A 22,161-nucleotide genomic window follows, 5' to 3' on the forward strand; every position below is an offset into this window, starting at 1 on the left:
GGCTGAAAGCCCTATAAAGCGGTATATAAGTCTAACTGCTATTGCTATTGCTATTCTCCTTTTGTTAACAGGTATGGACGACGTGTCATTAACGAACTTTATCTGAACCTTGTGGTTTGGACTTTTGACATAGGGACGTTGGCTGGAACATCTTGTGGTTAGGCACTTGCTTCTTGTTCTTTTGCAAGCTGCAACTCTGCCTATGTGGCTTTTTAATATAGGAGCAAAGGGACCCCGAGAGGCTGTCCAGCCTGACCCAGTAGGTTTCGCACTGAATGTCCAAATCTCACTTTATGTCCTACTTTATTGGAGGTCTTCTAGGCCAACCCCCTGCTCAGGCAGGAGACACGATACTATCCCACACAAATGGTTGTTTCATCTATTTTTGAAAACCTCCAGTGATGGAGCACCCACCACGTCTGGAGACAAGTTGTTCCACTGGTTAATTGTTTTCACTGCTAGGAATTTTGTCCTTCATTTCAGGTTGCTTCTCTCCTTGCTTAGTTTCCATCCATTGTTTCATGTGTTGCCTTCAGGTGCCTTGGAGAATAGCTTGACTCCCTCTTCTTTGTGGCAACCCCTGAGATATTGGAAGACTGCTATCATGTCTCCCCTGGTCCTTCTTTTCATCAAACTAGACACACCCAGTTCCTGCAACCGTTCTTCATATCTTTTAGCCTCCAGTCCCCTAATCCTCTTTGTTGCTCTTCTCTGCACTCTTTCCAGAGTCCCCACATCTTTTCTACATCGTGGTGACCAAAACTGGGTGCAGGATTCCAAGTGTGGTCTTTTCATTTGTCTGAGATGGTATAGAGTTTTCTTTTTGAGCAGGGGGCTGGACTAGAAGACCTCCAAGGTCCCTTCCAGATCAGTCATTCCTGAAAGTGAGAAACAGCGGAACAGCTTTCCCCCAGAAGTTGTGGGTGCTCCAACCCTGGAGGTTTTTAAGAAGAGATTGGATCGAAAGCTCTCTGAAATAGTATAGGGTTTCTTGCGTGAGCCGGGGGTTGGACTAGAAGACCTCCAAGGTCCCTTCCCTGTTATTCTGCTAGCCTAGTTAATACAATCACCTGCTTAGGTCCAAGGGGTGAATCCAGGCAGTATCAATCATTTCAAGCGGGGAATGGCGAACATAGAAATGGAGAAAGTGGGGGGGGGGAGCCAAAGTATGAGATTCATATTTGTGACCTTTGAGCCACGTGGATCGTGGAACAGGTCCAAGTAGAGTTGGCAGCACTTCCCACCCATTCTTTAGATCCACAGCCAGGACATCTGACTCTTGAGACTCTCCTCATTCAGCCTCAGAGTTCATCAGGAACGCTTTTCTGATGGCAATTTCTGTGCCATGCGCTTTTTCCTCTCTGAAAATTGCCCCAAAAAGGACGCAGTGGCTCAGTCTCTGAGCTTGACAATCAGAAGGTCGGCAGTTTAGCACTTTGAATCCCTATTGCCGTGTAATGGAGTGAGCTCCTGTTCCTTGTCCCAGCTTCTGCCGATCCCAGATTGAAAGCACGTAAGAAATGCAAGTAGAAAAATAGGGACCAGCTTTGGTGGGAAGGGAACAGCGTTCCGTGCTCCTTTGGCATTGAGTCATGCCAGCCACATGACCACGGAGACGTCTTCGGACAGCGCTGGCTCTTTGGCTTTGAAACAGAGAATGAGCACTGCCCCCTAGAGTTGGGAACGATTAGCACATATCGTGACCCGTCAAAACCGCGCTCGACTAAACCGCGCCCGATTAAACCACGTCCTGACATCATCAACAGGGCAACAACAGTCAGCGCGGAGAAAGAAGGCGCTTTAAATAGCGCTTTGAAAGCAAGCTGATTCAACTTAAGGTAAGGGTTAGGTTTAGGGTTAGGTTAAGGGTTAGGTTAAGGGTTAGGGTTAGGTTTAGGGTTAGGTTTAGGATTAGGTTTAGGGGGGTTAGGTTTAGGTTTAGGGGTTAATTTTAGGTTAGGGTTAGGGTTAGGTTAAGGGTTAGGTTTAGGGTTAGGTTTAGGATTAGGTTTAGGGGGGTTAGGTTTAGGGGTTAATTTTAGGTTAGGGTTAGGGTTAGGGTTAGGTTAAGGGTTAGGTTTAGGGTTAGGTTTAGGATTAGGTTTAGGATTAGGTTAGGGGGGTTAGGTTTAGGTTAGGGGTTAATTTTAGGTTATGGTTAGGGTTAGGGTTAGGGTTATGGTTAGGGTTAGGTTAAGGGTTAGGTTTAGGTTAGGTTAAGGTTAGGTTTAGGGTTAGGTTTAGGATTAGGTTTAGGGGTTAATTTTAGGTTTAGGGTTTACAGCGTGCTTCTGTCTCCGCGCTGTTGTCGCCCTGTTGATGACGTCAGCGACGCGGTTTAGTCGTGCGCGGTTTTGTGGTGGAACCAGCACATATGTGCAAGGGGAATATTTACTTTTACCTAACCAGGGCCAACATCACTCTCCTGGATGCTGGGGTCCAGATCTGTGGGCCGGCCTCTTCCAGTTCATCCTCTTAAAAATATGGGAAACTTCCCGTATTGATTGATGCAGAGAATATATGGGAAGATGAAATATAAGTATGAATGCATCTAAAAACATTGAAAACGTGGAACATAGAATCCTAGGGATGGAAGGGACCTTGGAGGTCTTCTAGTTGAACCCACTGCTTAAGTAGGACACCCTAAAGCATCCTGGCCTAGGATTATCCACCTCCACTTAAAAGCCTCCAGTTATGGAACAGCCACGCAAGCCATTCCACTCATTAATTAACAGAGGAGCAGAGTTGGAAGGGACCTTCCAACTGCCTACTGCCAATTACCTCCACTCAACCAATTAGATCACATAGATTAGGCCTCCTCCAACTTCCATCAGCCGGTCAATGTCGACTGGCAACTACGCGGAGGAGAGCCTTCTCGGTGGCAGCTCCGACCCTATGGAACGAACTTCCCGTGGAGATTCGTACCGTCACCACCCTCCAGACCTTCCGCACAGCCCTTAAAACCTGGCTGTCCCGACAGGCCTGGGGTTAAAGATATTGACCCCACCCGAATTGTATGAATGTTGTGCTTTTAACGATGTATTGTTTTATGTGTTTAACATGGTTTGTCCTCCCTCCCCCTGAACTGTGAGCCGCCCTGAGTCCCCCCAGGGAAAAGGGCGGCATACAAATAAAATTATCTATCTATCTATCTATCTATCTATCTATCTATCTATCTATCTATCTATCTATCTATCTATCTATCTATCTATCTATCTATCTACCTTTCAAGGTCCTCTAGTCCAACCCCTTGCTCCAGCAGGAAACCCTAGACCAGTGTTGGCAAACCTTTTCGGCACCAAGTGCCAAAACAGGGGTGTGCACATGTGTGCGGGGCAGTGCCGAAAACTGGAGCAGCAGCTTCCCACCAGAGCACCAGGAACTGGAAGGGCAGTTCCCTGGGGCACATGTGCGCACTAGGAAGCTGAGCTTCCGGTTTCCGGCTGTGCATTTGCGTTGTTCCAGCTGACTGGCGCAGAAACTGGAAGCTCAGCTTCCTGTCGCGTGCATGCGCACCAGGGAACTTGAGAGACCGCCTGCTGCCAATTACCTCCCAAAGACCCGTCAGATCTCACAGGGTCGGCCTCCTCCGGGTTCCGTCCACCAGCCAATGTCACCTGGCTACTACCCGGGGGAGGGCCTTCTCTGTGGCAGCTCCGGCCCTTTGGAATGAACTCCCCACGGAGATTCGGACCCTCACCTCTCTCCAGGCCTTCCGGAAAGCCGTCAAAACCTAGCTGTGCCAGCAGGCCTGGGGTTGATGAGTTCCCCTCCCCTCTCGACTGGTATGGCTGTGTGATTTTTGCGTATTTTAATTATGTGTACTGTTGTTTATGTTCCCTTTCCCCTTTGAGTTGTTCGCCGCCCTGAGTCCCTCCTGGAGAAGGGCGGCATACAAATAAATCAAAACTAAACTAAACTAAACTAACTGCTCTTATGGTTTCGAGTGCCCCCGCGAGACCAGCTAGCCAGTGCGCAAGTGCGTACTGGAACCCAGATGAGCTTTGGGTGATGGCTGGCATGCCCAGAGAGATGGCTCTGTGTGCCACTTCTGGCACATAAGTTTGTCATCACTGCCCTATAATATCCCAGACAAATGGCTGTCCAGCCTCTTCTTGAAAGAGGGATGGAACACCCACAACATCTGGAGGCAAACGGTTCCACTGATTAATTAACAGAATAACAGAATTGGAAGGGACCTTGGAGGTCTTCTAGTCCAACCCACTGCTCAAGACCCTATACCATGGACAACAAATGGCTGTCCAGTCTATTTTTGAAACCCCCAGTGTTGGAGCACCCACAACTTCTGGAGGCAAACTGTTCCACGGGTTAATTGTTCTCATTGTTAGGAAATTTCTCCTTAGTTCTAGGTTGCTCCTCTCCTTGATTAGTTTCCACCCGTTGCTTCTTGTTCTACCCTCAGGTGCTTTGGAGAATAGTTTGACTCCCTCTTCTTTGTGGCAGCCCCTGAGATATTGGAAGACTGCTATCATGTCTCCCCTGGTCCTTCTTTTCATTAAACTAGACATAGCCAGTTCCTGCAATCGTTCTTCATATGTTTTAGTCTCGAGTCCCCTAATCCTCTTTGTTGCTCTTCTCTGCCCTCTTTCCAGAGTCTCCACATCTTTTCTACATCATGGCGACCAAAACTGGATGCAGAATTCCAAGTGTGGCCTTCCCAAGGCATTATAAAATGGTATTAACCCTTCAGGTGATCTTGATTCTCTCCCTCTGTTGATGCAGCCTAGAACTGTGTTGGCTTTTTTGGCAGCTGCTGCCCACGGCTGGCTCCTATTTCAATGGTTGCCCACTAGGACTCCAAGATCCCTCTCACAGTTACTACTGTTGAGCCAGGTACCACCTATACTGTACCTGTGCATTTGGTTTTTCTTGCCTAAATGTAGAACCTGACTTTTTTCACCATTGAATTTCATTTTGTTAGATAAAACAAAATGCCTCTAGATAGTCTCCATTATTCTGCTGATGGCTCCTTGTTTATAGGTTCCACTCCAATGGAGTTTTGTTCTCATTTCTGGCCTTGCCTTACAAGTGGGATAATTTTGCAAAGTGTTACGTTATTATACAGGTCTAACTCACCCTAAAATTACAGTGTGTTCCACTGTTTTCAAGATGAAAGGATGAAGGTCACGTCCCACCTTTCAGTAACTCTCCCAGTTATTCCTCTGTGATGCCCCTTTGTTATAGTTTCACGAGTACAATTTCCTCGTGAAATACATATATAATTATGTCATTGATTGCCCCCTTCTGACATGGGTCTTGACATCATTTTCCGGGAACCAAGATAATAAAATTCTCTGGGCTACAATTAGAGCACGATACGATCTCTCGATGTTATCAACGTCTATAGTTAGCCCCGTGAATAGATGCCAAGCTGATCTTTCCATTCGTCGCTCTGAGACAAGCAGTGTGTTTGTGTGTGTGGAGGGGAGAGGAGGGGAACACACACGAACGTTATTGAATTTAATTTCCATCCTTCACAGCCCCTTGCAAATCTCAGGTTTCGTCGTGGATGCTGCAAGAATTCCTGGAGGCCGCCCGCCTTTTTCTCACAATGGATTTGAGGTCATAATGCTGCAAAGCCTGGTGACTCCTTTGCGTTGTGGTGGCCCAGGAGATGGTGACAAGAGGAAGAGGCGGGCTGATGGAGAGGTCTAGGTAAGGACAGCAGATGCTCAATTGACCGGTTAGACTTTAACCCGATGGTAGGCAGTATCTGGAGGAGATGAAAGGACACAAGCGTGTTTGAAGCCTCTGCAAACGCCATGTAAGAATGACGTCTTCCTTCCCAACAGAAGTCGTATCTGGAGGCCGGTGAGCGAGATGTTGGAAAAATTAGTCAGCCTGGTGACCATCCGGAATGAAACGGTCCGTCAGGGTCTGGCAGAAGCTCTGGGGACCTTCCTCATGATGGTGAGGGGAAAAAAACAACCCAGGGTCTGTGGGGGGGAGAAGGAAATGGGTGGACTTCAATTCCCAGGATTCCCCAGCCAGCAAGGCAAGTCCTCAACCCATCGTCCAGTTGGGTGAGTTTGAGAAACCAACTAAGTTAGAAGAGGGGTGGGTGGTGGGTGGGTGGGAGGGAAACGTTGCAAGCATGCCTTTTCCTGGCTTATGGGATATTTTGGTGAGAGGAAAAGAAATGAAATGTTGGTTAGTGGGTTTGAAGATTGGAAGGTATAGTTTAAGAGAAAGAAGAAAGTGATGTTACTTTAGAGAGAGTAGGAAAAATACTCTATAATAATGTATCCATATGCACTCTGAAGACGATTGGTAGCTCTTTCTTATCTTTTCTTTCTTTCTTTCTTTCCTTCCTTCCCTTTCCTTCCTTCCATTTCTCTCTTTTCCCTCTCTTTCTTTCTTTTTCTTCCTTCCTTCCTTCTTTCCTTTCTCTTTCTTGATTTCCTTTTGCTGCTTTTCTTTTCTTTTTCTTCCTTCCTTTCTTTCCTCTGTCCTTTCTTCGTCTTTTCTCCTCCCCTACCTTCTCCTTTCCTCCCATCTCTTCACTTCCTCTCCTTCCTTCCTTATCATCCATCTGTCCATCCATCCATCTCTTTTATTTCCTTCCTTCTCTTTCATCCATCTGTCTGTCTATCTCTCCTTCCTTTCCTTCCTTCCTTCCTTCCTTCCTTCCTTCCTTCCTTCCTTCCTTCCTTCCTTATCATCTGTCCGTCCATCCCTCTTATTTCCTTCCTTCTCTTTCATCCATCTGTCTGTCTATCTCTCCTTCCTTCCTTCCTTCCTTCCTTTCCTTCCTCCTTATCTATCTATCTATCTATCTATCTATCTATCTATCTATCTATCTATCTATCTATCTATCTATCTCCATCTATTTCTTTCCTTCCTTCCTTCCTTCCTTCCTTCCTTCCTTCCTTCCTTCCTTCCTTCCTTCCTTCCTTCCTTCCTTCCTTCCTTCCCTCCCTCCTTCCATCCATCCATCCATCCATCCATCCATCCATGCATCCTCTCTCCCTTTCATTTTTCTATTTCTTTTCTTTTACTATATTACTTTTCCTTATTACCTATCTTTCCTCTTCCATTTCTTTAAAAAAATTTGTTTAAAAAAATTGTCAACCAAAAATTGTAAGCAACCGAACTAAAACCCAGGTCTGGCTCCAGCAACCTCTGATCGGGAGATCTTCCACCACCTTGGAATCTTCTCTGCTTGGACTCAAAAGTTTGCAAAAGACAAACATGAAAAAAACATCCTCCATATTTTTGAGTCCTCCAGTGAAGGACTCTGTTCCCAGCCAAACAGGGGAGAGAACGATTATGTCACAATAAAAGCAAAATGTTATTGATGAACAGACTTTGCAAGCTGAGAACGTCAACCAATGCAAGTAGGGTGGGAAAGTTAGTCCAATCTTTCCCCCATGGTGATATTTTAGACTAAATTAGATTAGGTAAAGGTAAAAGGTTCGCCTTGAACATATGTGCTAGTCGTTCCTGACTCTAGGGGGCAGTACTCATCCCTGTTTCAAAGCCAAAGAGCCAGTGCTGTCTGAAGATGTTTCTGTGGTCATGTGGCCGGCATGACTAAACGCTGAAGTTGCACGGAGCGCTGTTACCTTCCCACCAAAAGTGGTCTCTATTTTTCTACTTGCATTTTTTACATGCTTTCAAACTGCTCGGTTGGCAGAAGCTGGGAGAAGTAATGGGAACTCACTCCATTACACAGCACTAGGGATTCGAACCACAGAACTGCCGACTTTTCTGATTGACAACCTCAGCGCCTTAGTCACTGAGCCACCACATCCCTTAGATTAAATTAGATGATTGGTCAATTCTCTCTCTTCAAATGGCCGCAGCCTTCTTGGTTCCAAGAGGAAATCAGAGAATTTAGGATTTTCGGCCTGCAAAACACGTCCTGAATCTGATTTTTGAACTCTCCCCAGGACATTTTCCTGGGAATAACAGAAAAATGGTGCATTGCTTTCCTTCCTTCTTTGTAAATCTCTGTTATCCTGTTTGCCCAGCTTTTCTTTCTTCCTGGCTTAGTTTCTGTACAGGCTAAAAATGGCCCCCTATCTCAGGAATCTCCAAACTTGGCCATTTTAAGACTCGTGATCTTCAACTCCCAGAATTCCCCAGACAGCATGGGCATTGGAGTCCACGGGTCTTCAAGTTGCCAGCTTTGGAGACGATCTAAAGTTAGCCATTTGTCTGAAACGGTATAGAGTTTCCTGCCTAGGCAGGGGGTTGGACTAGAAGACCTCCAAGGCCCCTTCCAACTCTGCTATTGTATTGTATTATAGGTAGCCCTATCCAAAATAATCGCAGACTTTCTGGAAGACATTTCTCTTTTCTTCTGACAGACCTTTGGCCTTTGCTCCGTGGCACAAGTTGTCTTGGGGAAGCACAAGTTTGGAGAGTACTTGAGCATCAATCTTGGGTTCGGGTTTGGTGTTATGTTGGGAGTCCATGCTGCTGGGGGCATCTCAGGTGAGTCTAGCAGAGGGGAGAGAGGAGCTGGGTTACTACACTGGGTAATCTAGAGTGAAGTGTGCGATCACCAAAGCGGTTGTTAACGTGGCACGACAAAACCGCGGTCAACTAAAGCGCGCCCGATTAAAGCGTGTACCTGACGTCATCAGCAGCGCGACAACAACGACCGCGGAGAAAAAATGGCGCTTTAAAAAGCGCTTTTAAAGCAAGCCGATTCACGTAAAGGTAAGGGTTAGGTTTAGGGTTAGGGTTAGGTTAAGGGTTAGGGTTAGGTTTAGGGTTACGTTTAGCGTTAGGGTTAGGTTTAGGGTTAGGTTAAGGGTTAGCGTTAGGTTTAGTGTTAGGTTAAGGGTTAGATTAAGGGTTAGATTTAGGGTTAGGTTTAGGGTTAGGTTTGGGGGGGGTTAGGTTTAGGTTTACGTGTTAATTTTAGCTTTACCGCTCACAGCGTGCTTTTTTCATCGCGCTGTGATGACGTCAGGTATGCGGTTTCGTCGAGCGCGCTTTAGTCTACCGCGGTTTTGTGGTGGAACCGTTGTTAAACCCATAGGATCACACCACTGTCTCAGGTTTCCAAAAGATGCCCTAATTGATTGATGATTCATTATTATGATTAACAGGATGGGAAAAATATATACAGGTGAAACTCCAAAAATTAGAATATCGTGCAAAAGTTCATTTATTTCAGTAATGCAACTTAAAAGGTGATATAGGAGATAAGACTCATTATATGCAAAGCAAGATAGTTCAAGACGTGATTTGTCATAATTGGGATGATTAAGGCTTACAGCTCATGAAAACCCCAAATCCACCATCTCAGAAAATTGGAATATTTCATGCAATCAATAAAACAAGGATTGTACGTAAAACAATATCGGACCTCCGAAAAGTATAAGCATGCATATCTATTCAGTACTTGGTTTGGGCCCCTTTTGCAGTAATTACTGCCTCAATGTGGCGTGGCATGGAAGCTATCAGCCTGTGGCACTGCTGAGGTGTTATGAAAGACCAGGATGCTTCAATAGCGGCCTTCAGCTCTTCTGCATTGTTCGGTCTCATGTCTCTCATCTTTCTCTTGGCAATGCCCCATAGATTCTCTATGGGGTTCGGGTCAGGCGAATTTGCTGGCCAATCAAGCACAGTAATCCCATGGTCACTGAACCAGGTTTTGGTGTTTTTGGCAGTGTGGGCAGCTGGAAAACGAAGTCAGCATCCCCATAAAGCTCATCTGTAGAAGGAAGCATGAAGTGCTCCAAAATCTCCTGATAGACAGTTGCGTTGACCCTGGTCTTAATGAAGCACAGTGGTCCAAAGTCCTCTTTTCTGATGAGACCAACTTTTGCCAAAAGCACCAAAAACTGGTTCAATGAACATGGGATTACTGTGCTTGATTGGCCTCTCCATTCTTCCTCCATGCTCTGGGTCCTTGGTTTCCAAATGAGATGCAAAAGTTGCACAATATTCTAATTTTTCGAGTTTCACCTGTATATTGGAAATTATAGCCTATAAGGCAGTGGTGAAACTGAAAAAGGGTTACTACCAGGAGTAGCTTGGTTGGTGTGGCAGGGGAAGGTTACTGCAAAATCCCCGTTCTCTCCCCATTTCAGGGGAAGGGTATTGCAAAATCTCCATTCCCACTCCACTCCAGGGGAAGGATACTGTAAAATCCCCATTCCCTCCCCACTCCAGGGGAAGGATACTGCAAAATCCACATTCCCTCCCCACTCCAGGGGAAGGATACTGCAAAATCTCCATTCCCTCCACACTCCAGAGGAAGGATACTGCAAAATCCCCATTCCCTCCCCACTCCAGGGGAAGGATACTGAAAAATCTCCATTCCCTCCCCACTCCAGGGGAAGGATACTGCAAAATCTCCATTCCCTGCCCACTCCAGAGGAAGGATACTGCAAAATCCCCATTCCCTCCCCACTCCAGGGGAAGGATACTGCAAAATCCCCATTCCCTCCCCACTCCAGAGGAAGGATACTGCAAAATCCCCATTCCCTCCCCACTCCAGGGGAAGGATACTGCAAAATCTCCATTCCCTGCCCACTCCAGGGGAAGGATACTGCAAAATCTCCATTCCTTCCCCACTCCAGAGGAAGGATATTTCAAAATCCCCATTCCCTCCCCACTCCAGGGGAAGGATACTGCAAAATCCTCATTCCCTCCCCACTCCAGGGGAAGGATACTGCAAAATCCCCATTCCCTCCCCACTCCAGGGGAAGGATACTGCAAAATCCCCATTCCCTCCCCACTCCAGGGGAAGGATACTGCAAAATCCCCATTCCCTCCCCACTCCAGGGGAAGGATACTGCAAAATCCCCATTCCCTCCCCACTCCAGGGGGAGGTTACTGCAAAATCTCCATTCCCTCCCCACTCTGGGGCCAGCCAAAGCCGGTATTTGCCGGTTCTCTGACATGCTCAAAATTTCCGCTACCGGTTCTCCAGAACCTGTCAGAACCTGCTGAATTTCACCCCGGTTATAAGGACTACAAATCCAGGGGACTTAGGGATATAAGCTTGGGACTGATTAGATCTTACTGATAATGGGTTTTAATCATGGATGGTATTCGCTTATCTTCCCTACCGGTTTGCAAATGTGAGCCCGTGCCTCCGCGCATGCATTCAACCTTCCATCCATGCGTTTGGCTAAAAAAAAAAAGTGCCTAAATGGGAGAGCATAGGGTAGGGCCACACGAGATTCCCGCTACTGGTTCGGGTAAAATGGTCCGAACCGGTAGAATCCCACCTCTGGTTTTAATGGTGTTTATAGAAATTTGAGATATTGAAAATGTGGGCGAAAACTGAGCGACCTCTATAGTATCCAAACGTTAGGAGTTAATGAGTACATAAAAGAATACATTACAATTATAAATGAGCGCATTAGGGTTAGAAGTTAGAAGACAAAAAATGGGGTGTATGTATTATTGTATTATTACCGGGAACACGGTGGGGAAAAATACGTTAACCCAGCCGTTACACTGTCCACAGAGAAATGTTGGTTGTCAAAGAAAAGCTGCAAATAAAACTTATACAGAAAGAAAGAAAGAAAGAAAGAAAGAAAGACAGACAGAAAGACAGACAGACAGAAAGAAAGAAAGAAAGACAGACAGAAACCACTTAGTTGCCATTCGCCTTCCTGCAACCATCCTAACAGTTCTTCCCCCGTTCTCTTTGTCACCCCCAGGGGCTCACCTGAATGCGTCCATCACTTTCGCCAATTGCGTAGTTGGAAACGTACTTTGGCGCAAACTCCCGGCGTACGTGATTGGACAGTTCTTCGGATCGTTTGCCGCAGCGGCTGTTGTTTTTGCTTTGTATTATGGTGGGTACGAATCCCCCCCCACTTGGCTTGCAGGAGGGAGGGGTGGGGTGGGGGGTGGGGGAAATTACAGGCAGTCCTCGACTTACGACCAATATTGAGCCCAACATTTCGGTTGCTAAGCGAGACACTCGTTAAGTGAGTTTTGCTCCATTTTGCCACCTCTCTTGCCGCGGAGGTTAAATGAAGCATGGCAGTTGGCGAGTTAGTCACATGGTCGTTAAGTGAATCTGGCTTCCCTGTTGACCTGGCTTGTCCGGAAGTTTGCAAAAGGGATCACGTGACCCCAGGACATTGCGACCGTCGTAAATATGAGTCCATTTTCAAGAGTCTGAATATTCGTCTGCAATGAATTCTGAGTGCTGCAATGAAACAATCAAAATGTAAAAATGTTATGATGTTTATGTAGTTACGGTACTTACCAAGCACATTCTATTCTATTCTATTCTATTCTATTCTATTCTATTCTATTCTATTCTATTCTATTCCATTATCTATTCTATTTTCTACTCTACTCTATTCTACTCTATACTCTACTCTTCTGTATTCTCTATATTCTACTCTACTTACTCTCTATTCTACTCTACTCTACTTTGTTCTCTACCCTATTTACTCTACTCTACTCTACTCTCTATTCTACTCTACACTCTAATCTACTCTACTCTATTATCTATACTCTATTCTCTATTCTACTCTATTCTCTATTCTACTCAACTCTATTCTCTATATTCTCTATACTATTCTACTCTATTCTCTATATTCTCTATATTCTTTATACTCTATTCTCTATTCTACTCTATTCTCTACTCTATTCTCTATACTCTATTCTCTATTCTACTCTACTCTACTCTATTCTCTATATTCTTTATACTCTATTCTCTATTCTACTCTATTGTCTATTCTACTCTATTCTATTATCTATACTATTATTCTCTACTCTACTCTACTATATTCTCTATACTCTCTATACTCCTATTCTATTCTATTCTATTCTATTCTATTCTATTCTATTCTATTCTATTCTATTCTATTCTATTCTACTCTACTCTACTCTACTCTACTCTACTCTACTCTACTCTATTATCAGGCCTGGGGCTAAAGAGCTTTTGCCCCCCTCCTCGAATGGTATGGCTGTTGTGTGTTTTTAAATTGTGTCTTGTTATGTTCGTCTTTTTTTATCCCCTGTCTGTACCCCCTTCCCTGATTTGAATTGTGAGCCGCCCTGAGTCCCCTTCGGGGAAAAGGGTGGCATATAAATGTAATAAATCCAAATCCAATCCAATCTATACTCTATTCTCTACTCTACTCTATTATCTATACTCTAGTCTCTACTCTACTCTACTCTATTCTCTATACTCTATTCTCTATTCTACTCTACTCCACTCTTAATAATATTGTGGCTGTTCCATCACTGTAGATTTTTCAGGAAGACCGGACAGCCATCTGTCTGAGATAGTACTGCATAAGGATTCGTCTTCAAGCAGGGGTTGGACTAGATGACCTCCAATGTCTGTTCCAGCCCGATGATTCTATGAAAGTGAGGAACATGCTGAACAGAACAGAATAAGAGAGTTGGGAGGGACCTTGGAGGTCTTCTAGCCCAGCCTCCTGCTCAGGCAGGAGACCCGAGACCATTTCAGTCAGGTGGATGTCCAGTTTCTTCTGAAACCACCCCAGTGTTGGAGCACCCACAACTTCTGGGGGCAACTTCTATTCCACTGGTTCATTGTCCTCACTCTTAGGAAGTTTCATTCCGGATTGCTTCTCTCCTTGGTTAGTTTCCACCCATTGCTTCTTGTCCTAAATTCAGGTGCTTTGGAGAATAGTTTGACTCCCTCTTCTTTGTGGCAACCCCTGAGATATTGGAAGACTGCTATCATGTCTCCCCTAGTCCTTTTTTCTATTAAACTAGCCATGCCCAGTTCCTGCAATGGTCCTTTGTATGTTTTAGCCTCCACCCACCTTGAAGAAAAGAAAACAAATCTATTAAGCTAGTAAAATTACATGTTGCACATTTCTGAAATGACATCCCACCCACTGGGTGTCCTCTGGGCCAAACTGCCAGCCTTTTATTTATATTTTTTCTCTGGCATGACTACTGAGAGAATTTCTACTCGTTTTGAAGCAGGAGATATTAAAAAAAAAATGAAAAAGAAAAACAAAAGGTGAATTCTCCTTAGGGATGATTTCATCTCCTCCTTTAACAAGCCCCCAAATAGGGGGCAGTGCCTGATTAAGGTGGTTTAGATTAGGGGGGGGAAGTCAGTCTCCCCCCCCCATGAATATTGCTGGGATGAGAGACCACTAGGAGATCCGAAGGCTGCAGGGAAGAGTGGGGAGTCATAAAATCGGTTCCACCACAAAACCGCGTTCGACTAAAGCGCGCTCGACGAAACCGCGTAGCTGATGTCATCACAGCGCGACGAAAAAAGCACGCTGTTTAAGCTAAAGCTAAAATTAACCCCTAAACCTAAACCTAACCCCCCTAAACCTAATCCTAAACCTAACCCTAAACCTAACCCTAAACCTAATCCCAAACCTAACCCTAAACCTAACCCTAAACCTAACCCTAAACCTAACCCTTAACCTAATGCTAAACCTAATCCTAACCCTTAACCTAACCTTAAACCTAACCCTAACCCTTAACCTAACCCTAAACCTAACCCTTACCTTAACTTGAATCGGCTTGCTTTCAAAGCGCTGTTTAAAGCGCCATTTTTTCTCCGCTGATGACGTCAGCGACGCGGTTTAATCAGGCGCGCTTTAGTGGAGCGTGGTTTTGTCGTGCCGCGATAAAATCATTCCTGGTAGAGGTGATGGCAGAAATTAGCACCCCTCCCCTGGAATCTGTAGCCAAGTCGTCCTCGACCTGCGACCACAATTGGTCCCAAAATTTCAGTTGCCAAATGAGACATTTGTTAGGTGAGTTTTGCCCCATTTTACGACCTTTCTTGCCACCGTTAAGCAAATCACTGCAGTCGATAAGCGAGTCACCCGGCTGTTAAGCGAATCCGGCTTCCCCATCAACTCTGCTTGGGAGAACGTCGCAAAAAGGGGGAAAATGTGAATGTGGGACGCAGCAACCGTCATAAATATGAATTATTGGTCAGAATTTGAATTGAATTGAATTTATTGCACTTATATGCTGCCCTTTTCCCCGAAGGGGACTCACAATCCAAGTCAGGGAAGGGGATACAGATAAGGAATAAAAAAGACGAACAAAACAATACACAATTTAAAAGCACACAACAACCATACCATTCGAGAGGGTGGGGGCAAAAGCTCTTTAGCCCCAGGCCTGTTGGAACAGCCAGGTTTTAAGGGCTTTGCGGAAAGCCTGGAGGGTGGTGAGGATTCGAATCTCCACGGGGAGCTCATTCCAGAGGAACGAGCCATTGGAAGGTGCCATAGTCGTAGTGGTGAGAAACGGTTCTGAAGTCCCATTTTTCAGTCCCGTGGTAACGTTGAAACAGTCACTAAACAGACTGTTGTAAGTCGAGGACTACCTGTCGGGGTTTCCCCCTCCCCCAACCTCCCTTTTGTGTTTTTATGTTTGATCCCCACAAACCGACTTTCTTCCTCCCTCTTTAGAAGCTCTGCAGGATTACACAGGAGGCAACCTAACCGTCACGGGGCCCACGGCCACTGCGGGCATCTTTGCCACCTATCCTGCCCCTTTCGTCTCTCTGTGGAACGGCTTCCTCCAGGAGGTGGGTGTCCTGCAACCCCCCGGATAGAAGCGAGGGCCGGTTGCAGAGGTGCTCCCCGTTTGGCCCGGATCGGCCGAACCTGTAGTAGGTGTGGCGGGAGCCTCTGCCCACCCTCCCGGACTCTTCTGAGCAAGCACAGAAGCATCGCACGCACGCAGGAGGGCACAAGAGCGCATGAGCGAACCAGCAGTTAAAAAAACGTGGGAAAGCCGGTTCCACCACAAAACCACGGAGGACAAAATCGCGGTCGACGAAAGCACGTATGTGACGTCATCACAGCGCGACGAAAAGATAGAAAAATGTAAAAATAAAGCAAAAAACTTACCCTAACCCCCCCAAACCTAACCCTTAACCTAACCCTAACCCTAACCCTAAACCTAACCCTTAACCTAACGCTAAACGTAACGCTAACGCTCTAAACCTAACCCTAACCCTTAACCTAACCCTAACCCTAACCCTAACCCTTACCTTTATGTGAATCGGCTTGCTGTAATTTAATTTTTATTTCAATTTTTTGATCTTTTTCGTCGCACTGTGATGACGTCACATACGCGCTTTCGTCGACCGCGCTTTTGTGGAACGCGGTTTTGACAGGTCACGGGAAAGCCACCACTGGCCAGTTGGGTCTCGTCCAGGGGTGTCAAACTCAAAGCCCATACACCGAAATCCAGCATGCGGGGGGCTTAGATCTAGCCTGAGGGGCCACGGTGGAAACAGCGAAGAACCGCCCCGCGGTGCCTCTGCAAAGAGTTGCGGGGGGCCGTCAGAGCCGAAAACAGAGCCTGGGAGCCCGTTTTCACAGCAGAGCGCTTGGCCCGTCACAGGCATCCGCGACGTGAGTGATGTCAAGCTGGCCACACTAATGCGGCCCTCAATGATATCATGTTTGACACCCCTGGTGTCAAGAAGTCAGTAGGTGGTGAGTTCAACTCCAATTTTAGGCGTGAAAGCCAGCTAGGTGACTTTGGGCCAATCACCAGGAGTCGGTGAGTTGTAGCGCTGCCTTAGGCATAGAAACTGGTTGTGTGGCTTTGGGGCAATCACCAGGAGATAGGGAGTTCTAGTCCCGCCTTAGGCATGAAAGGCAGCTGGGTGACTATGCCAATCACCAGGAGTCGGTGAGTTGTAGCTCTGCCTTAGGCATAGAAACTGGTTGGGTGACTTTGGGGCAATCACCAGGAGATAGGGAGTTCTAGTCCCGCCTTAGGCATGAAAGGCAGCTGGGTGACTATGCCAATCACCAGGAGTCGGTGAGTTGTAGCTCTGCCTTAGGCATAGAAACTGGTTGGGTGACTTTGGGGCAATCACCAGGAGATAGGGAGTTCTAGTCCCGCCTTAGGCATGAAAGCCAGCTGGGTGACTGGGCCAATCACCAGGAGTCGGTGAGTTATAGCTCTGCCTTAGGCCTAGAAACTGGTTGTGTGGCTTTGGGACAATCACCAGGAGATAGGGAGTTCTAGTCCCGCCTTAGGCATGAAAGCCAGCTAGGTGACTGGGCCAGTCACCAGGAGCCAGTGAGTTGTAGCTCTGCCTTAGGCCTAGAAACTGGTTGTGTGGCTTTGGGACAATCACCAGGAGATAGGGAGTTCTAGTCCTGCCTTAGGAATGAAAGCCAATCACCAGGGAACCGTGTATTCTAGTCATGAGGTCATTGGATAATATTGGTCCATCATTTTTGGTTTATTGATGAACATGTTGGCTTGTGCTACTGGTGGGACGAGAAGCGTTCCTTTGTGTGACCATCTCAGAATCGGAACAAAGTTTACAACTCTTTCATCCAAACTCCTGCTCAGTGAAGGATCCACTGGGGCAGCTTTCATAGATTCTCTGAAAGATCCGTAGCAGAGGAGAAGCCACCAATTCGTTTGACAATCTGGTCCCGTTTTTGATGGCTTGTACAAGTCGGGAATATCTTCTTGATATCAACTGACTAAAAGGTAAAATGTAAAGGTTCCCCTCGCACATGGGTGCTAGTCCAGTGTTTCTCAACCTTGGCAACTTGAAGATGCCTGGACTTTAACTCCCAGAATTCCCCAGCCAGCGAATGCTGGCTGGGGAATTCTGGGAGTTGAAGTCCAGACATCTTCAAGTTGCCAAGGTTGAGAAACACTGTGCTAGTCGTTCCCAACTTTAGGGGGCGCTGCTCATCTCCATTTCAGCGCTGTCCGAGGATGTCTCTGCGGCCGGCATGACTCAAAGCCGAAGGCCCACGGGAACGCTGTTCCCTTCCCACCAAAGGTGGTTCCTATTTTTCTACTTGCATTTTTTACCTGCTTTCGAACTGCTAAGTTGGCAGAAGCTGGGACAAGTCACGGGAACTCACTCCGTTACGCGGCGCTAGGGATTCGAACCACTTTCTGATCGACAAGCTCAGCATCTTAGCCACTGAGCCACTGCCTCCCTATCTACCCGGTAGACTCTTCCAACTCACTGGTTCTTCTCTTGCTTTCTTGGACAAGAGAGGAGAAGTCCACCTCCTTTTGGATATAACAGAAACTTCAGAAACCTTGTTTTCATTCCTTCCTTAAATCTTCACTTCTTGCAGGTTAAACTCTCCCTGTATATGGGATCCTAGGTGCTCTCTGAGCTCGGTGGCTTTCTTGCAGACGTTTCATGACCCAACTAGGTAACATCATCAAGTCTAGAAGGGAGTGGGGTTTATTCTCTGTTTATATACAGTGATAGGCTACTGTGAGGGACTAAGATCAACGGCTTGGAGAACAAAACCTATGAAGAATGGCTGCAGGAGTTGGGTTTAGTTAGTCCGTGGCACGACAAAACCGCGGTCCACTAAAGCGCGCCCGATTAAAGCGCGTCACTGACGTCATCAGCAGCGCGACAACAGCGACCGCGGAGAAAAAGGGGCGCTTTAAAAAGCGCTTTGAAAGCAAGCCGATTCACGTTAAGGTAAGGGTTAGGTTTAGGGTTAGGGTTAGGTTAAGGGTTAGGTTTAGCGTTAGGTTAAGGGTTAGGTTTAGGTTTAGGTTAAGGGTTAGGTTTAGGGTTAGGTTAAGGGTTAGGTTTAGGGTTAGGTTTCGGGGGTTAGGTTTAGGTTTAGGGGTTAATTTTAGCTTTAGCGCTCACAGTGTGCTTTTTTCGTCGCGCTGTGATGACGTCAGGTACGCGGTTTCGTCGAGCGCGCTTTAGTCGACCGCGGTTTTGTGGTGGAACCAGTTAGTCTACAGAAAAGAAGAATTGGGGGGTGACATGATAATAGGGTTGTAATATTTGAGGAGTTGCCACAAAGAAGAGGGGGTCAGCTTATTTTCCAAAGCACCAGAAGGCAAAACAAGAAACAATGGATGGAAACTAGTCAAGGAGAGAAGCAACTGGAATTAAGGAGAAGCTTCTTAATGGTGAAGGCAATTAACCAGTGCCACCAGAAGTTGTGGGTGCTCCATCACTGGAGGTTTTTTAAGAAGAGACTAGACAGTCCTTTATCTGAAATAGTATAGGTTCTCCTGCTTGAGCAGGGGGCTGGACTAGGAGACCTCCAAGGTCCCTTCCAGCTCATTCATTCTAAAATAATAATGTGTATACAGGAAGCAAACTCCAGTCCCTTTTAGGACTGATAATATTACCAAGTTGCAAGAAAACCACCAAGCTCAGAGAGCACCAAGGACCACACAGTCCTCCCCTCCTCTGTGCCACACACCCCACTCCCTTCAAGCACTGATGTTACCTAGTTGGGTCATGAGTTGTCTGCAAGAAAACCACCCAGCTCAGAAAGTACCAAAGGACCCACAATTCAACCCTAAACTGCAAATATTCTATTGGTTGACACTGCTGGTTCAGTGGGCATTGATTGGTGGACATGATTTGGTGGGTGTGGCAGGGGAAGGATGCTGCAAAATCCCCATTCCCTCCCCACTCCAGGGGAAGGATACTGCAAAATCTCCACTACCTCCCCACTCCAGGGGAAGGATACTGTAAAATCTCCATTCCCTCACAACTCCAGGGGAAGGATACTGTAAAATCTCCATTCCCTCCCCACTCCAGGGGAAGGATACTGCAAAATCTCCATTTCCTCCCCACTCCACGGGAAGGATATGCAAAATCTCCATTCCCACCCAACTCCAGGGGAAGGATACTGCAAAATCTCCATTCCCTCCCCACTCCAGGGGAAGGATACTGCAAAATCTCCATTCCTTCCCCACTCCAGGGGAAGAAAACTGCAAAATCTCCATTCCCTCCCCACTCTAGGGGAAGGATTCTGTAAAATCTCCATTCCCTCCCCACTCCAGGGGAAGGATATGCAAAATCTCCACTACCTCCCCACTCCAGGGGAAGGATACTGTAAAATCTCCATTCCCTCACAACTCCAGGGGAAGGATACTGCAAAATCTCCATTCCCTCCCCACTCCACGGGAAGGATACTGCAAAATTTCCATTCCCTCCCAACTCCAGGGGAAGGATACTGTAAAATCTCCATTCCCTCCCCACTCCACGGGAAGGATACTGCAAAATCTCCATTCCCTCCCCACTCCACGGGAAGGATATGCAAAATCTCCATTCCCACCCAACTCCAGGGGAAGGATACTGCAAAATCTCCATTCCCTCCCCACTCTAGGGGAAGGATTCTGCAAAATCTCCATTCCCTCCCCACTCCAGGGGAAGGATTCTGCAAAATCTCCATTCCCTCCCCACTCCACGGGAAGGATGCTGTAAAATCTCCATTCCTTCCCAACTCCAGGGGAAGGATATTGCAAAATCTCTATTCCCTCCCAACTCCAGGGGAAGGATTCTGGAAAATCCCCATTCCCACCCCACTCTAGAACCAGCCAGAGGTGGGACTTGCCAGTTCTCTGAACTACTCAAAATTTCTGCTACTGGTTCTCCAGAACCTGCTGAATTTCACCCCTGGTTGACACTCTACTCTGCGATTGTCCGGAGCCTTCACGTCCATCCCTCTTTTCCGCAGTTTATCGCAAGCAGCATGCTTATGATCGGTATCCTTGCCATCCACGATCGGAAGAATGCCGGAGCCCTGCCGGGCACCAATGCCTTCATCACTGGGCTGTTGGTCGTGGTCATTGGCATGTCTATGGGGATGAACACCGGCTACGCCATCAACCCTTCCAGGGACCTGCCTCCCCGGATTTTCACTGCCATCGCGGGATGGGGCTTAGAGGTGTTTCGGTGAGTTAGTGGACCCAATTTAGTTTACCGATGAGACGGACTATGACACGGACTTCAAAGTTGACACACGTGGACTTCAATTCCCATAATTCCCGTTAGCTATGCTGGGCTTGGGAATGCTGGGAATTCAAGGGGCAAAGATTGAGGCAACCTCAAGGTTGAGGTTCATATGTGGACTTCAAATCCCAGAATTCCTGTCAGCCATGTTGGCCAGGGAATTCTGGGAGTTGAAGTCCACACATCGTGGCCAAAGTTGAGAGACATATGTGGACTTGAAATCCCAGAATTCTCCAGTCAGCCATGTTGGCCAGGGAATTCTGGAAGTTGAAGTCCACACATCAAGTGGCCAAGGTTGAGATACATATGTGGACTTCAAATCCCAGAATTCTCCATTCAGCCATGTTGGGCAGGGAATTCTGGGAGTTGAAGTCCACACATCAAGTGGCCAAGGTTGAGATACATATGTGGACTTCAAATCCCAGAATTCTCCATTCAGCCATGTTGGGCAGGGAATTCTGGGAGTTGAAGTCCACACATCAAGTGGCCAAGGTTGAGAGACATATGTGGACTTGAAATCCCAGAATTCTCCAGCCAGCCATGTTGGGCAGGGAATTCTGGGAGTTGAAGTCCACACATCAAGTGGCCACAATTGAGATATGTTGCCTTTAGGGTCAACTGCTAATCTGGGCCCCCTTTCTCCTTCAGAGCAGGCAACTGTTGGTGGTGGGTACCGATGTCGGCTCCGACGCTAGGATGCCTCCTTGGGATATTCATCTACAACATCCTGATCGACTTCCACAATCGCCCCTCGTCGGATCCAGAACCTTCGAAGCAAGACCCGGAGGCCGAGTTGTCTCCCATGTGACCAGACAGGGCTGTTTTGAGAGGATGATGGTTTTGGGGGACACCTGAACATGTTTTCCTCCCTAGTCCTCAAGGAAGAGAATACAGGACATCCTTTTGGGAAGACTGGGAGGAGAAAGATGGAGTCCATCAACTCCTAGGGAGGCAGCACTAGGGAGCGGCCCCCTTGCTTGACGTGGAGACATCTGCCCACCTAGAAGACCTGCTTTGACCAGGGATGGAAACTAGACATTAAAGAGACTTAGTAAAAAAAATAAAATCTACTTGGTAAGATTAGTGGTGGAGACAAGAATGGGCACCCATGTTCCATGGAGAATCCATCCCTGTTCATTTCTGGTCACAAACCAGCCGAGATCCTCATCACTTTTAACAGAGTTGGAAGGGACCTTGCAGGTCATCTAGTCCAACCCTCTTGCCCAAGCAGGAGACCCTACATCTGCCTCTACCTAGGATTGAACACACAACCTCCTGATTTGTGAGGCGAGGGCTTCACCTCCATGCCGCATCTTTGGAACCCAGGGTTGCTTCGGGCCAGCAGGGTGAGACAATCCGGCTGAGGCCAAGACCACAACTACCCCCGTCCCAGAGGCCGGGAGATGGCTTTCCTCTACTCCCGGGACCATCATCCCCAGCAGGCTGCAACCTCTGTAAACATTGTG

The 22,161-nt window shown here is 47.0% G+C and overlaps 1 protein-coding gene across 1 annotated transcript; it reads left to right on the forward strand.

The window, feature by feature from the left end:
- Positions 1-5,451: 5,451 nt before the first annotated feature.
- On the forward strand, positions 5,452-22,161 carry LOC106551459 (aquaporin-7). Its single transcript, XM_087715251.1, has 7 exons — positions 5,452-5,676; positions 5,814-5,931; positions 8,334-8,460; positions 11,655-11,792; positions 15,381-15,499; positions 20,421-20,638; positions 21,344-22,161. The coding sequence occupies exons 1-7, from the start codon at positions 5,636-5,638 to the stop codon at positions 21,501-21,503; spliced, it is 921 nt and encodes a 306-aa protein (XP_087571377.1). The 5' UTR covers positions 5,452-5,635; the 3' UTR covers positions 21,504-22,161.

This window comes from Thamnophis sirtalis, unplaced genomic scaffold, assembly GCF_051295495.1.
Source record: "Thamnophis sirtalis isolate CommonGarterSnake01/CBP01778 unplaced genomic scaffold, rThaSir2_p1.2 scaffold_5, whole genome shotgun sequence".
Taxonomy (NCBI): Eukaryota; Metazoa; Chordata; class Lepidosauria; order Squamata; family Natricidae; genus Thamnophis; species Thamnophis sirtalis.